The sequence below is a fragment of the Fulmarus glacialis genome, unplaced genomic scaffold, assembly GCF_000690835.1.
Source record: "Fulmarus glacialis isolate BGI_N327 unplaced genomic scaffold, ASM69083v1 scaffold13376, whole genome shotgun sequence".
Taxonomy (NCBI): domain Eukaryota; kingdom Metazoa; phylum Chordata; class Aves; order Procellariiformes; family Procellariidae; genus Fulmarus; species Fulmarus glacialis.
The window spans coordinates 22,665-36,182 of NW_009216312.1; the positions used below are offsets into that span (position 1 = coordinate 22,665).

At 37.5% G+C, this 13,518-nt stretch overlaps 1 protein-coding gene across 1 annotated transcript in view; it reads right to left on the reverse strand.

Annotated features, from left to right (window-relative positions):
* The window catches only part of MALRD1 (MAM and LDL receptor class A domain containing 1), a gene marked incomplete at its 3' end in the record, with an annotated part of 67,260 nt that overhangs the window by 21,785 nt on the left and 31,957 nt on the right, over positions 1 to 13,518 (reverse strand). The window contains exons 9-11 of the mRNA XM_009579262.1: positions 11,795 to 12,002; positions 3,491 to 3,637; positions 374 to 483 (exon numbers count right to left, since the gene is read on the reverse strand). Of these exons, the coding sequence (XP_009577557.1) occupies positions 374 to 483; positions 3,491 to 3,637; positions 11,795 to 12,002 (465 nt within the window). The remainder of the gene's footprint in view (positions 1 to 373; positions 484 to 3,490; positions 3,638 to 11,794; positions 12,003 to 13,518) is intronic.

Here is a 13,518-nt window from a genome sequence, read left to right on the forward strand (position 1 = left end):
TTCCTGCCTACAGACGACAGCGTGACTCTTCATCAGCTTTTGCTCAAAAGGCAGGCTGCTTTGGCTGTGAGTTGATACGGCCCTGATATTGTTGTCCAGCTAGGTTTGTCACAGCGTACAAAAAACCTTGAAGCATAGCCTTAAATCTGAGTCATCTGGTGGATGGTTTAGAAAGAATAATAGGCAGATATAAAAATTTGGCAGCAAAGCAGTAAAAAGCCTGCTGCATCTCCCTCCTCCCAAAGAATTAGTCTGTAGCTCCTTCCACTGGTATTGAAATGGAGCCAGTTTTTCAGCAGCATGAAATACCATATCTGCATATCAGGTGAGTGATAGCTTACAAGGGTGGGGACAGTTAATATCAAACTATTACCTGACAGCAGGAAAGCCCAGGGGACAGCTTGACAAGGAAAGGGCTCCCCAGATGAGATCTGGCCATCTTTGTGTTCATCTGATGTGATCCATTGAAGTAAATGAATGCTACTGTAAACAAAAATCAAAGAAACATGAGAAACATGTCATGCTCCAATGGCAAATAGCTACCTCAGAGAGGTATGTGCTATGTGCTCCGTGAGGCACATAAAGCTTACTCATAAACATAAACAAATGAAACAGCTTTGCCATCAGTTCAGTCTCTGTGAATAACAAGGAGGGTCTTGTAACAGGTTGCGACAACCAGTGTCTATACAGGCAAAAACAAAATAGAATTGCTAAATGCTCCTGCCTCTTTCCTGTGCAGTAAAATTAACTTGACTGAGTCCAAAGATGAGGAAAGAAGGAGAAGGGAAAAAGAGCATTTGGGCAGCCATTGCTAAGGCTACCCTGTTGTGGTGCCTGCAAGCACTTAAACCTGAGGAAGTAAATACAGAGCCCTGCAAAGGGAGTTCAGGTGTTGCTTCTGTGAGGGCTTTACTGTGCAGATCCGCTGGATGTATTTTTTTTATCTGCCCTTTTCAGGCAAAAACCTTAAGACCTCCATCCTCCAAACACTATAACTACTTCCCATCATCTTCGAACGGTGCCCTTCTGCTCTCCGCACAGGCTGGGGAGAGCGAAGGGATTGCAGGAGCTGCAACACAGAGCACCCTGGAGATCAAACAGCATAGACCTCAGCTGGGATCCCTAGAGAACACATTTTAATTGGCTTAAATAATGTTTCAAACAGAATTTAGAACAAAAATTAATTTCCTTTACGATATAGTATTCACTTTCAGCACAGCCCAGCCAGTTTTAAGCATGCTAACAATGTTGAAGACCACGGGAGCCAACGGAATAAGCTATATTTTCTCATGGGGTCCACTGACTTGACATTGTTGTCTGTGCTAGTGGGGATGAAAGCTTAATTAAAGATCTAATCTGAACTCTGGCAAACGAACTGCCTTTGGATTTGAACGACAGCAGATGTGCTTCAGACAAAGGTAGGGAAGGATAAACATCTTCAAGGGGCCCTAAAGCAGCATATTTTGATTGTCATCAGTGCTGCCTTCGCTGAATACTGAGACTTTTTCATGAAAGTCTATGCAAAACAACACTAAAGGCTCAGTCTTGTTTGTGCATTGATATTACACATATTGCCTTACATCTTGGAAAATCAGCTATTGTGCTGCCATAGTCATACTCCTTAGCCATTTATTTCCCATGGATACATAATGAAGCAGAGGGTTAAGTCCAGCCCTACATGAATAATTGCATCGCTTTAACAAGGCTGGCACAAAGAGGTGACCATTACAGCTCCTTGTACAAACAGGCGTGCTGCGCTCTGCAGCGCAAGGAAAGCTCCCCTCATTGGAATGCAAGGATACTTCAAAGGATCCTCTTTTTAATTTGCAGCTGAAACTCTACAGTAACCTTGTTAAGATCTTCATTAATCAAAATTTGCTGCTGCCCTCCCCAGGAGAAAAGAGAGACGAACACTCTATGGTATCACGAGCAACAGTTGCAACCTGAAGAACCTTGATTTAATGTTGGCAAAAGGTTGCTCAAATTCTGGAAGCCTAATTCTAAAGCCATGATGTGGCTGTAGCAGGCACAGTGATAGTTGGGTACAAAACGACCTCAGAAAGACCTTTGCACTAACTTATATGGGGAATGCATCATTACTGGGCTTGAGAGGTGCTGCATGGTAACCTCAAGATCTGCTTGAGGCTTCAACCTGCAGCAACATACAAAGATGTGAACCTAGCTTGTAATGATTCAGGTATCGAAGCAGCTGAAGTGTAGCAGCACATAGTTCCATATGGGCTAATTTAACATGCTGCTTAGGCTGCAGACCAGATGTTTCTGCCAGCAGCCTTCATTATGACCACATTACACCTCAGATCTCACCAGCACCTAGAATAACCCACATGGGAAATACACAGGCATATCAGTGCCCTTCTCTGGAGCTGTGAGAGTTTGGAAGCTGTGACACCATAATGTTTGCAGACAATGCAGTAATGCAGATCCAGTGCCACTCTAGAAAGACAATAAAATTAAATATCAAAGAGCTGCTGAGAAAGTGAATAGCAACTTTGGTGCACTTCATCACTGGGGGACCAATGGAAGAAAAGGCATATGACTGTGCAGTTAGAGTTATTATATAGCATGCACACACATACTCGCAACCCACTAGGGTTTGCTCAGGTGAATTTTAATCCTGGAATTCCTCTACCTTTGAATGCTTGAGGTGGAATGCTTAATATTTCACATTCCTTTAACATGAATATGGGAGACAAGTGTGGAGATCTGGTTATAAGATGATATACATCATTAAAAAAAATTAACTTAAAGGGGTGTTGGACTGCAAAACCCAGATTTTAAAGTAATCTAATCTCCACTGGAAGCAGTGTAATAAATACATTTTAATAAAATTGAAGTAACAGAATATTTGCCACTATTATTTGACAATAACAAACAATACTAGGCAGTTTTAGTTTTATACAGTTTGCTGTAATAACATTTTCAGTTTGGGAAAAGTACTTTAAAACAGCCCTCTATTGGAATAAACTTTTTCCAGCTGAATGCATTGTATAGCAACTATGGGCTGAAGGAGGAACAACTGTTCAAAGGATATTACTCTCACTCTATTTTTCCCAAACAAAACTGATTATTTACCTGCACTCTACAAAAAGCTACAGTCATATTTTGTCCAAATAATATTTTCAAGAATTGCCCTTGTGTGAAAATTGGGTACAAAAACGCTTATGATACGCTGAACAAAGTTAGCTATGTCAGTTCGAAGGTCAGTATCTCAAAAAACTGAAGGCTGGATGAAGTCTCATACCTCATTGATTGTCCCAGCAGAAAATGAAGGTTACAAAGGCATAGTAACCAAATCACACCTAAGAAAGAGCATCCCCAAAAGACTAACGTTTCTGTAACGTTACCTATGTTATATACATACTATGTAGCATCCATTTCAAACGAGTTTTTATTATCAGTCTGTTACCATTTACAAATACAAATACTCATCACAGAAGGAGGAAAATAATAATAATAAAAGAAATCTCACCATGTCCGGTATCAGTCGTATGGCCTCTGCCAGGGAGTCTCCTGTCAAGGGGAGCCTGTTCTTTCATTATGTTCCACTCAGCATCATCTATGCTTAGTGGCTTCCATCCACAGAGGTCAGTCTCAAAATTACATATAGTGTAATTAGCTGTTGTAAGAAGAAAAACAATAAGAGATCATTAAGTTGAATTTACTGCAACAGTTTAACGCCAGAACTATGACTATTTTGTATTTTGATGTACAAGGAGTCTTAAAGAAGCGCTGGTATGTTTTACTGAAATCCAGGTTATTCAGATGGACAAAAAGCTCTAGAATACAGGCAACAGATCAGGCAGGCCCTTCTTTTCTTAATGAAACTCAGAACCATGAAGGAAACCACCTATAAGAGAATAAACTCATATTAAAGGCGAGACCTGTACATAGGTTGCTGAAAGATTATGAAAGTAATATTATATATTTTTAAAAGATTAATTTTACTGGAAAGTTAATTATGAATGTGTGGGAAAAAATCAAATGTATTTAATGCTTTAAATACACTAAAACCAAAGAATAATTAAGCTTCCACTTAATTTATTTTTAAAAATGAGATTTAAATTTATGAATTATTTAGGTCTCCTAGAAGTTTTTATTGCAAAGTAAAAGACCATTTTCTCAGTTGGTATGGATTAGACCATCTTAAACTATATAACAATCTCACACACACTTTCATTTCTTGAGTGAAATTAATTATTTTGATAAGAAAATAGTGTAATCTAAGAGTTTTCTTTCCTAGTGCAGAACAGCTCCACAAAGTGCTATTCTTAACTATTTGGGTCGCTTATCGCAATTGTAAAAATTGCTTTTGAACTGTACTTGGCACTTTCCAGACTTCCTATCATATCAGTCTCAGATTACTCCAATTTTCAGATTATATAAAACCAAAATGAAATGCATCTTTGTTTAAGCACCATGGCAGTAAAGCTCCATAGTAAAGGTCTTCCTGGAAAAGAGGTTATCTGAGCAGTTAAATCTTAAGGTACAAAATAAATCACAAATATCAGTATCTCTTAGGTGGATTCACCATATACCTTAAAATTCAATGGAGCATATTTTTCTGTTTAGTGCAGTATATGAGTTAAACGTGGAACTTAGTTAACTTATTTAATTACAGAATTCTCATGCTTTTTACAAGGTACCTTGTTAATTAGACTTCAATTGCTAATACATTAAGGTAGAATATGCAAAGTGATACCCAAGACTAAGCTGGTTTGCTGCACAGTAATTAATATTGTGTTTTGGCATTGTGCTTTCCTTAGCTAAGCAATCTTGAGTGAACCAATGTGACATAAAAAAGCAAACATTCTTTGCTTAAACACCTCTTCCCTCTGGCCTCCACAAACACTGCGTAAGAAGCTGACTGCAGTGGCTGCATAGTAATATCCAAAAAGACGTCACTAAATGACTACGTAGACACAAAGGACTTACTCTGTTGTATGCTAAGCAACCAAAAAACTCTTCCTGGAAGGAAAATGCCAAGCCAAAGTTAAAATAACGGTTTAAATATGAAAGAGAAATCAAGAGGGTACTAATGATTAATATTTTACAGCTCAATAAGATATTTAACATGGGATTATTTTTTTTTTAATTGTTATTTTCTTTTAACTAGAGGTACTTAGGACCACAAGAAGAGTTGTTATTGCAATATGAAGAACAGCATCTTTCATGTGCTGATGACACCAGATCTGTTGTCATTTAATGTGGCCCAATACCAGGCTCAGGGTTTTTCACTGGCTCATAGTGAAAAGCTGACTGTTTAAGCTACATTTGGAAATCGTACACTAAAAGAATTGGCAAAGCAGCAAGGTTGTGATCAGATGCAGCCCATCACTGCCCTTGATGGTCAACAGGAAGAGAGAAGTCTGGTGAAATCATCATTTCTTACATTGGTAGCCACTAGTACAATTTCTTCTAACACTATGGATTTAGAAAGAAATGCATAAAAATCATCTTTTAGGTTGAATATATAAGCAGTGGGGAAAAAAAAAAAGAAAAGGCATGCACACGCAAAAAGACACATTTCCAAATCAAATTATTTTGCCCAGTCATTTTTTCAAACATTATTCAAGTCTGAACACAATTATAAAGGTAGGAAGAACATTCATGGTATTGTGGTTTTGGGGTTTTTTTTTTGGGGGGGGGGGAGGGGCGCAGGGAGGAAATAAAAAAATGTGGCTCCAGTTCACTAAAAGCGATAATGTTGACCATGTTTTAGATGTTACTATTTAATTTTTTTCCATTGCACCTGTCATTTAAAATGACAAGCTCTATCCAAACATCCAGTCATGCAGAGACACTGGGCCAGTCACTTACTCAGCCCAAGTGTTCCACCATATGTAGTTTCTGGAAGTGATACTTCATTTTTAAAAGTATTATCATGTTAGGGAACAGCTAGGCTATAAATGTGAGTGAAACCCAGTTGTCTGAGTTAACAGTTGACTTAAATTTTTTCCCTACTTAATTCTAAAAACTTAAGTGCGACGAGCGAGGGAAGGCAAGCAGTCGACTCAATGTGAGTGATAAGGCAAGCTTCAACTTTATTGCAAAACCCTACATGTATTTATACACTAATTTCTACCTTATGCATACTTGTCTTACAATTATTGGCTTAGCTCTAAAGATTGCATTAGCATACTCCTCCTACTTGCGGTTATTGTTACATGGTCCGGGTTCCATCCTGTTTTTCTTATACAGTGTTTCTTCAAAAGCTGTTTATCTGTACAGTGCAAGGTCAGCACGACCTTCTTTTCCTCCCTTGTCAGCACGACTCGGAATTTTTCACTGCGGCCTAGTCTGGCTAACTTATGTCAAAATTGAATCACAAGGCTCCTCAGCCATTCTCCAACACTTAAGGAGTGCTTGTAAATGTTTAATCAAGCTTGAAAAAAAAGTTCTGTGCTTTGGCTGAAACCCAAATCCAAGTTAGACAGTTTCATTGCTCAAACATTAATAAACTTTGAGAAATGCTCCTTTCCCATCAAAACAGTGCACAATTTTTATTATTCACAGCCTTTTTCTACATTTTTATTTGAAACTTTGAGTGATTATAGGGAATGTTTCACTATCCATAGTTGGAAAATAAGTGACTGCTCAACCTATATTCTTTGAGGAGTCATACTGCAGTTATGTAAGTTAAACAGACATAAAGCATTTTTCTGGTATATTATATCCTTTCCTACTGCACCTGTTACCATCAGAGCTTATGTTTTTTATTTCACTGGGAAGATTTCACTGGATTCAAACTGCAGATTTTCCACATTCTGAAAGCAAAACCAGTTAACTCTCATGTTTGGACATTCATCTATTTATAATTCAGCAAATTAAAAAGGAAATTAGAAAGGAAACAACAATCTGCATTCATTTTAATAACAAGCCAAATTTGAAAAATAATTTTTTTTTTTTTCATGTGGGTATATCAGTATATTTCAGCTAGTCAAGGAGTAAATTATTACACCAGTTCTGTGAAAACAATGACTCTGGGATGTTATCAGGAGGAAAAAAATGTTCCCCAAACACATCTCCTTGAATTTCAAGAAATAAATGGAGTTTACTAAAGCCGTAAAATGCACTGGAAAGATTTTTCAATTAATATGAACCATTTTTCCATGTTTTTTGAAAAAAGAAACAGGAAACAAAGCACATATTCCAAGAGCACTGGGAGGTTACATGGAAATGTTTTTTCTTTGACTATCTTACTTTACCTGTCCCAGCTACTCTTGATCCTCCTGGGGGAAAAACAAAGCAGTCCTTTTAGCTAGGCTGGGTTATCAGCCAATTAATATTGCTTCAACTTTGCTAGCCTGCCACTGGGTGAAGCTTTTCAATCCTACTCTGGCAGCTCAATCAAATGAACACAACTGGGGACACACAGCTTGTCCCTCCATCAGGTTGGTGTTTCCCTGACTAACAGATTGAATGAGGAGGGCTGCTACCCTTGCTCAGTGTGGCAGGAGCCAAACTCCTATGGAATTTGCGGTATAAACTACCTGTATGATAAGCGACCAAAGCACCTCTGTGTGATTACTTTGTCATTAAGATTTTGCCATTTCTGGCTAACGCTTAGTGTCATTTTGGAAAAAGGTAAGAAGTACCTTCTTACTAGCTATCTGTACACATTCCCTACCATTTTGTGATTAGTTTTATTTATCTAGAATTTGTTAAAGAATTCATGCAGAAAGATCGCAGATGGCCATAGGTCATCTAACCTGAGCTTCTATATGTCATAAGTTATTACACAGATCTCTCTAGTCCCTTAGGTGAGATGGCCTCATCTCCTTCTGAAACTACTCAGTTACCTTGCTTAGGGTTAAGAGACTGGTGGTGGTAAAACAATCTCATGTCAACCCTGGGTCTGCAGAGGGTACGCTTACTTTGAGTTAACTGTTCTGGCGAAACACAAAGGCAATGCTACACAGTGTTCATAAGCAATGAAGAAGTCTGTGAAAATAATATGGGTGTAGCTTATTCTTTTCCACATGTACATACAAGATTGAGGGACAGATACCGACAATTTCAGACAATAAATGTGTCACAGCTGTTGTGACCAGGACAACAGGAAACGCATAAATGTGTAGTAAACCAAATGTTTCAGACTAAAAAATGCTCTTTCTTCCTTAAAGTTGAATGGTAATAAAAGGATTTGCATATGTGTTCATCTGCTGTAGTTTCAAGGATTTGCAATTGTAAATTGCTATACTGTAAATGAAATGCAGTAAAAGGTATATGGCTTTAAAACTATACAAGTTTCCTTCATTCTACATATTTTCTATTCATAAATTATGCAAATCCTATGAAAGGTTGAGAATATTTAAGCTAATACCAGAGATGCAAAATTAAAACTAGAAGAGTTAGGCTAGATGGAAGGTGATGTTCTTTCAGAAAGAGCTGTAGGATGTCCTACCCCACAATCATTTTGAATCTACATAAACGCTGATGAGTAGGCAATTTCCAGAAACACTACTCTATCAAAGTGTGATATCACTTGAAAATAGCAAGCACTTCCTAGACTTCCTGCCAAGTTGCTAGTATTCCTAGCTACTGATTCATTTGTGATGTTTTCATATGTATTGTATATATTACATATAAATAATGTATAATAATAGTAAGTATAGTGCTTGAAATATTTGTTATTTGGCATAGCATTTAGTGCAAAGCTTCCTTTATATTAGGTAGGAAATAAAGGATAGGCATCAGCATGAAAGGGGTCTTTTTAATCCTTCAAATGATCTAAGTACTGTATCTCACTTTCTCTGTTTTGAATCTAACTAGGTTTTGATCATTTATTATCAGTCACTGTGAAATAAGAAATTTAGAAGTGATCTCAAATAAGTGGTGTCAAAAAAGACATAATGCAAATGTAGAATTTAATACTAAAAACATTTTCATAATTTGTCACTTCATTAGATTCATTGATTTCAATAAAACTACTCAAATAAAGGTGGTTACTCATGTGCATAAGTGTTTCCTAGACAAGTTGCTATTTTTTTTGAGACTTTTAAGCCTCATATACTTAAATATATATGTATATAAATAAGCAGAGATTAAACAGAATGTTTAAGAAGCATTGTAAAACATATATTTGTTCTTGTAATAAATTGCATTATTATAAGACCATTCATGCCAAGTTAATATGAGCAAAGAGAAACATTATTTTTCCTTCCCCATTATAATGAAGCAAAGAAAATCATCAAAGAAGGGGAAAAACCTTCACATTGCTAAGTACCAGCTGTCTGTCTTTGTTTTCATTCAGAATGGAGGTCTGTCAGCTCTTTCAGTACATGACAGTACTTCATCAAAGGAAACTACTGAGGATGTGTGCAAGGATAGATGCTAAAATACCTAAAAGAACAGAGGCTAAAATATGCACTATTGTACTAGATAGGAATTTTTACTGAAAATTAATGTGCATAAATATAGTGCGCTCTAAATATCATGGACGACAATTTCAAGATCATGTGGAAAATGTACATAATGGGAGGAAAAGAACAAAGGACAGAAATAAAGGATGATTTTCCCTTTAGGTCTCTTCTGTTCAAGACTGCAGAAAGTGTCAGAAAGATGAATTTTCTAAGCTAACCAAACTGCTGAAGAGCTAAATTCCACGTTTAGGGCCCTCTTTCCTGAAAAGAAATGTATGAAGTATCCAAGACAATATTAGCCATTAAAATGGGCCAACTTTAAAAACAGTTATTGTTATTTTAAAGATGGCTATTTTTTTCTTTTCTTTCTTCTCAGCCAGTAGTCAAAGCAACTTGCAACTCTCATGAGTTACTTATATTTTAGAAAAGCACCTTTTTTCACCTTTTTCACCTTTTTTGAGAGGATGAGTGTACTTTTGTGCACTGCTCCAACAAAATGATATATCTTTAACCTGCAAATGCCTCAACACAGAGTGAAGCAGTCCCTATGTCTCAGGTCCAACTGAGTGTGGTATTTTCTTTAAATTAACTCTAGGAGTTAGTGGAGAATCAGTGCCACGTGGTAAACCAGAGGTAACTGCAGAGGCAGCAGCAGACAGTGGAGTGCTAGGCAGAGCTATTGAAGAGGGGTTTGCACTGGCTGGGCCTCCCGTCAGTCCTTGCCCCAGCACCCAAATTCTGGAGATGCTACAAAGGACAGTGTTGAGATCCCCAGGCAGTTCTGACCTTTCTTTCTTCTGCCCACTCCCTAGTTTTTCTGACCCATTCACATGAGCATGACAGAAACAATATTTTCAAGAGTGAATCCCACTGTGATCTTTCTTTAACTCTAAAATACTGACTATATCTAGGTTATTTCATCTTTCAGTTACACAATGCCAATGTCCAATGTCTGAGGCACAGGGGTAAAAATAAAATAAGTGTAATACATTGCATGCAAAATATAATTTTGTAAGAGTTATCTTTATTTTCACTTTGTGTAGTACTATTAACAGCTACCCTTCAACTGGGACAATTATTTTTCATCCTCCTTTTAAATCTTAAAATTATTCTTCTATATTCCTAGTCATTATTCACCACAATTCTCTCACATTGTTACTGAAGTGGGAGCACTAAATAGCTGAGAAATATAGTCCAATTTATAAAGTACTATTCACCTTCATTCCATCCTTTTTCCTAAAGAGCATGAGAGGACTCTCTGCACTCCTACCAGCACACACACAGAGCTAGCAGCATAGGGTCAAGTCTTGTAAAAAAAGAAAACAGATGTCAAAGAGGGATTCCCTACGGACTTCAGTGTTGGCTTAGACTCCACCCAGAGATAAAAGAGTGTAAGCCTTCCTATTTCAAATGTAATTTCAACATTTGCACACATTACTCACTCAGAGATGGCTCCTGCATGGCTATTTAAGCAATTGAAAAGATTAAAGGTTCAGACTGTAAGTTAAAAAAACCTCAGAGTCACAAATAGTTCCTAAAGTCTTCTCATGAAATTTGAAAATAAAACATTATCAGTGTCCTTCTTCCTGCTATCCTGAGTGCCACTAAAAATTTTAATTTCCACCTCCCAGCAGCAATGTATATCATTACCAATATCTGAAATATGTGCACAATTTTAATCTGTAACACACATTTAAGTGTTACTACCACAGGTAAACATACATATAGATGCATGCTGTATAATATTCATTTTAGAAGGAATAGGGTCTCTAAAGCTTCTTTCACATGGATCTTTAAAATGTTTCAGAATTATTAGAGACATCTTCCAGTAATTTTAATTATTTTTTGCTCTTGATTGTACAGTAGAAACTGTGGCTTCCAAGCAAAGTTACCTTCAATTGAAAATATCATGACAAAGATATAGCTCCTGAACTGTAGCCGATTTGTAAGGTGATTTGAATCATCATGCAAATATCATGTCACCTAACGAATTTTCTGGCAATAACTCATAGACAATCTAAAGTAGAAAAGTGTTCAAACAACAAATCCCAAGGCAGATTTCAGTCCCTCTCAAATTAGGGAAGTAGAGGTTATAAATGCTGTACATAGGGAATACATTTAGGAAAAAATATGCAAAATGTTTCATCTCTTAAAAACACTTAAAAAATTATTATCTGGATCCAAAACATATTGATGAGGCCAGACAGAGAAATAGTAAGCAATGGGAAGAAGAAAAATGTGTGACAGAAGATGCTGAACACTGTCACTAACCCGTACCTCATTAAATATTCTGGTGAAAAGAAGCCATATAAACAATAACTAAGTTTTTTAGCCATTTCTTGGATAGACCTGTTTAGGTTTCAGAATACTCTTCAGCACAATGTCCCTCTAAAGCAATGCAATTCACTTACAGCAGGCCGCTGGATCCTCATCACTGCCGTCAGAACAATCTGGGTGAGAGTCACAGGCTGATCCAGGCTCCATGGACTGCCCATCAGTGCAGGTGAATTCTTCTAAGGAGCAGAAACCCCGTTGCTCTAATGGTGTAGTGTCCAAGAGCTGGATGCTATTCAGACAGATGAAACCTGCCCTGCTCTGGAGTGTTCCTTTAAACATAAGCTGTGGATTGTTGCAGTTAAAATATTTGCATTAACAGACAACAGAGAAAAACTGATTTTTATTTCCATAAAACAGTAATGTCCTATGTGTAAAAAGCACTGGATACTTCCCATTACAAAACCACGACAAATTTCAGATCAGAAGCTCAGATTTTGTATGACTACCTCAGGTTGAATTTTCCGAAAATTTTCAGCTAAAACGGTTTGACGAATTCCAAGAATGAAGTTAAGTAGAAGCCTATTTTAAAGGAAAACTCCTAATCTCACAGTCTTTTGACTAAAAAGTTGCAATGCCTTTGTGCTTTAAAAGAGTGTCCTGAAATGTAACATCCTAAAGACTCCATATTCTGCTCTGAAGTCTCTTCAGAACCTCATTTTGCAGATGTCCAAAAGAAAAAATTTTGGTTACGTTCACAGGTGAATAAAATGGGTTAGGGACTGTTGTCAGACACCAACTGCAAGAGCATAGCTTAACAACTGATACCTCTTTCAATGCTTAAGATAGCTGCATCCAGTCTATGCAATGGGATTGGTCTCTGCCTGCTGGTAACCCTTGAACTGTTCCAGGCACTGTCTGGGAGATGACCAATTTACTTGAGTTAAAACCTTGCTAGAGACCATGCTAATATTTTAATTATATGGGCTATCACATGGCAATCCTTGGGCCTGTGTCCTGGCCCTGCTTATTTTACTAATATTGGCATAGGCATAACGGTTCAAGGAGCATTTCTCTGTCCTACAGAGTTCCCTTGCACTGACCAGATTTTACACGAGCTGATTTAGAGCAATGATGTTTCAGAAGAACACCTCTTGCTCCTTGTCACTGCGGAGCCCAGCTCTACTGGGTCTGAAAGCAAGGAGATTACCACACTTGTGCTCTCAAAGTTTCTTTTACCTGAGCTAAAGGAGCAAACAGGAGGAAGCAAGACTGGATTCATCAGAAAGATGAATATGGCAATGAAAGAAAGCACTGAGAGACAAGAGCAGGAGTTGGTGGCACAAATCAAAAATGGAGTTGTGGGTTTTGACAGGCTGGGACTTGGCCAGAGTGTGAGTCTCATAAAGTAGTCATGTGCAAGAGGCAGAAAGCAGAGTGGAAGGAAAGCTGGACAAGAGTTTCCAAGAAAACAGAAGGAAACTAGAACAGACGTGATTTGGGGCATAAGCAGGAGGCTCTGACACACTCCCCGAAGCCTGAGAATTAGGTTGGAGTGAAATCTCAAGAGGAATTTTTCTTTCTAAGAAATAAGAATGATATATGTCATTATCTTCGACTAGAGACAATTTCTTCAAAATGACAAAAACCTTCTAATGCTATCCATTCTCTACCACTTCAAACAGCAGAATGCTATGCTGAAAACATTACATAGTCACATAATTAAAGATAGTATCTTTTCTTCCCTAAGAACAAGTTATCCTTGCCGTCTTTGTACAAAGAATGCATACGGTTGGCTTTCTACATGTGTATCTACAACCTCAGCAGCCTTTTGTTTGTTTTTAGATACTATAGGTAGTCT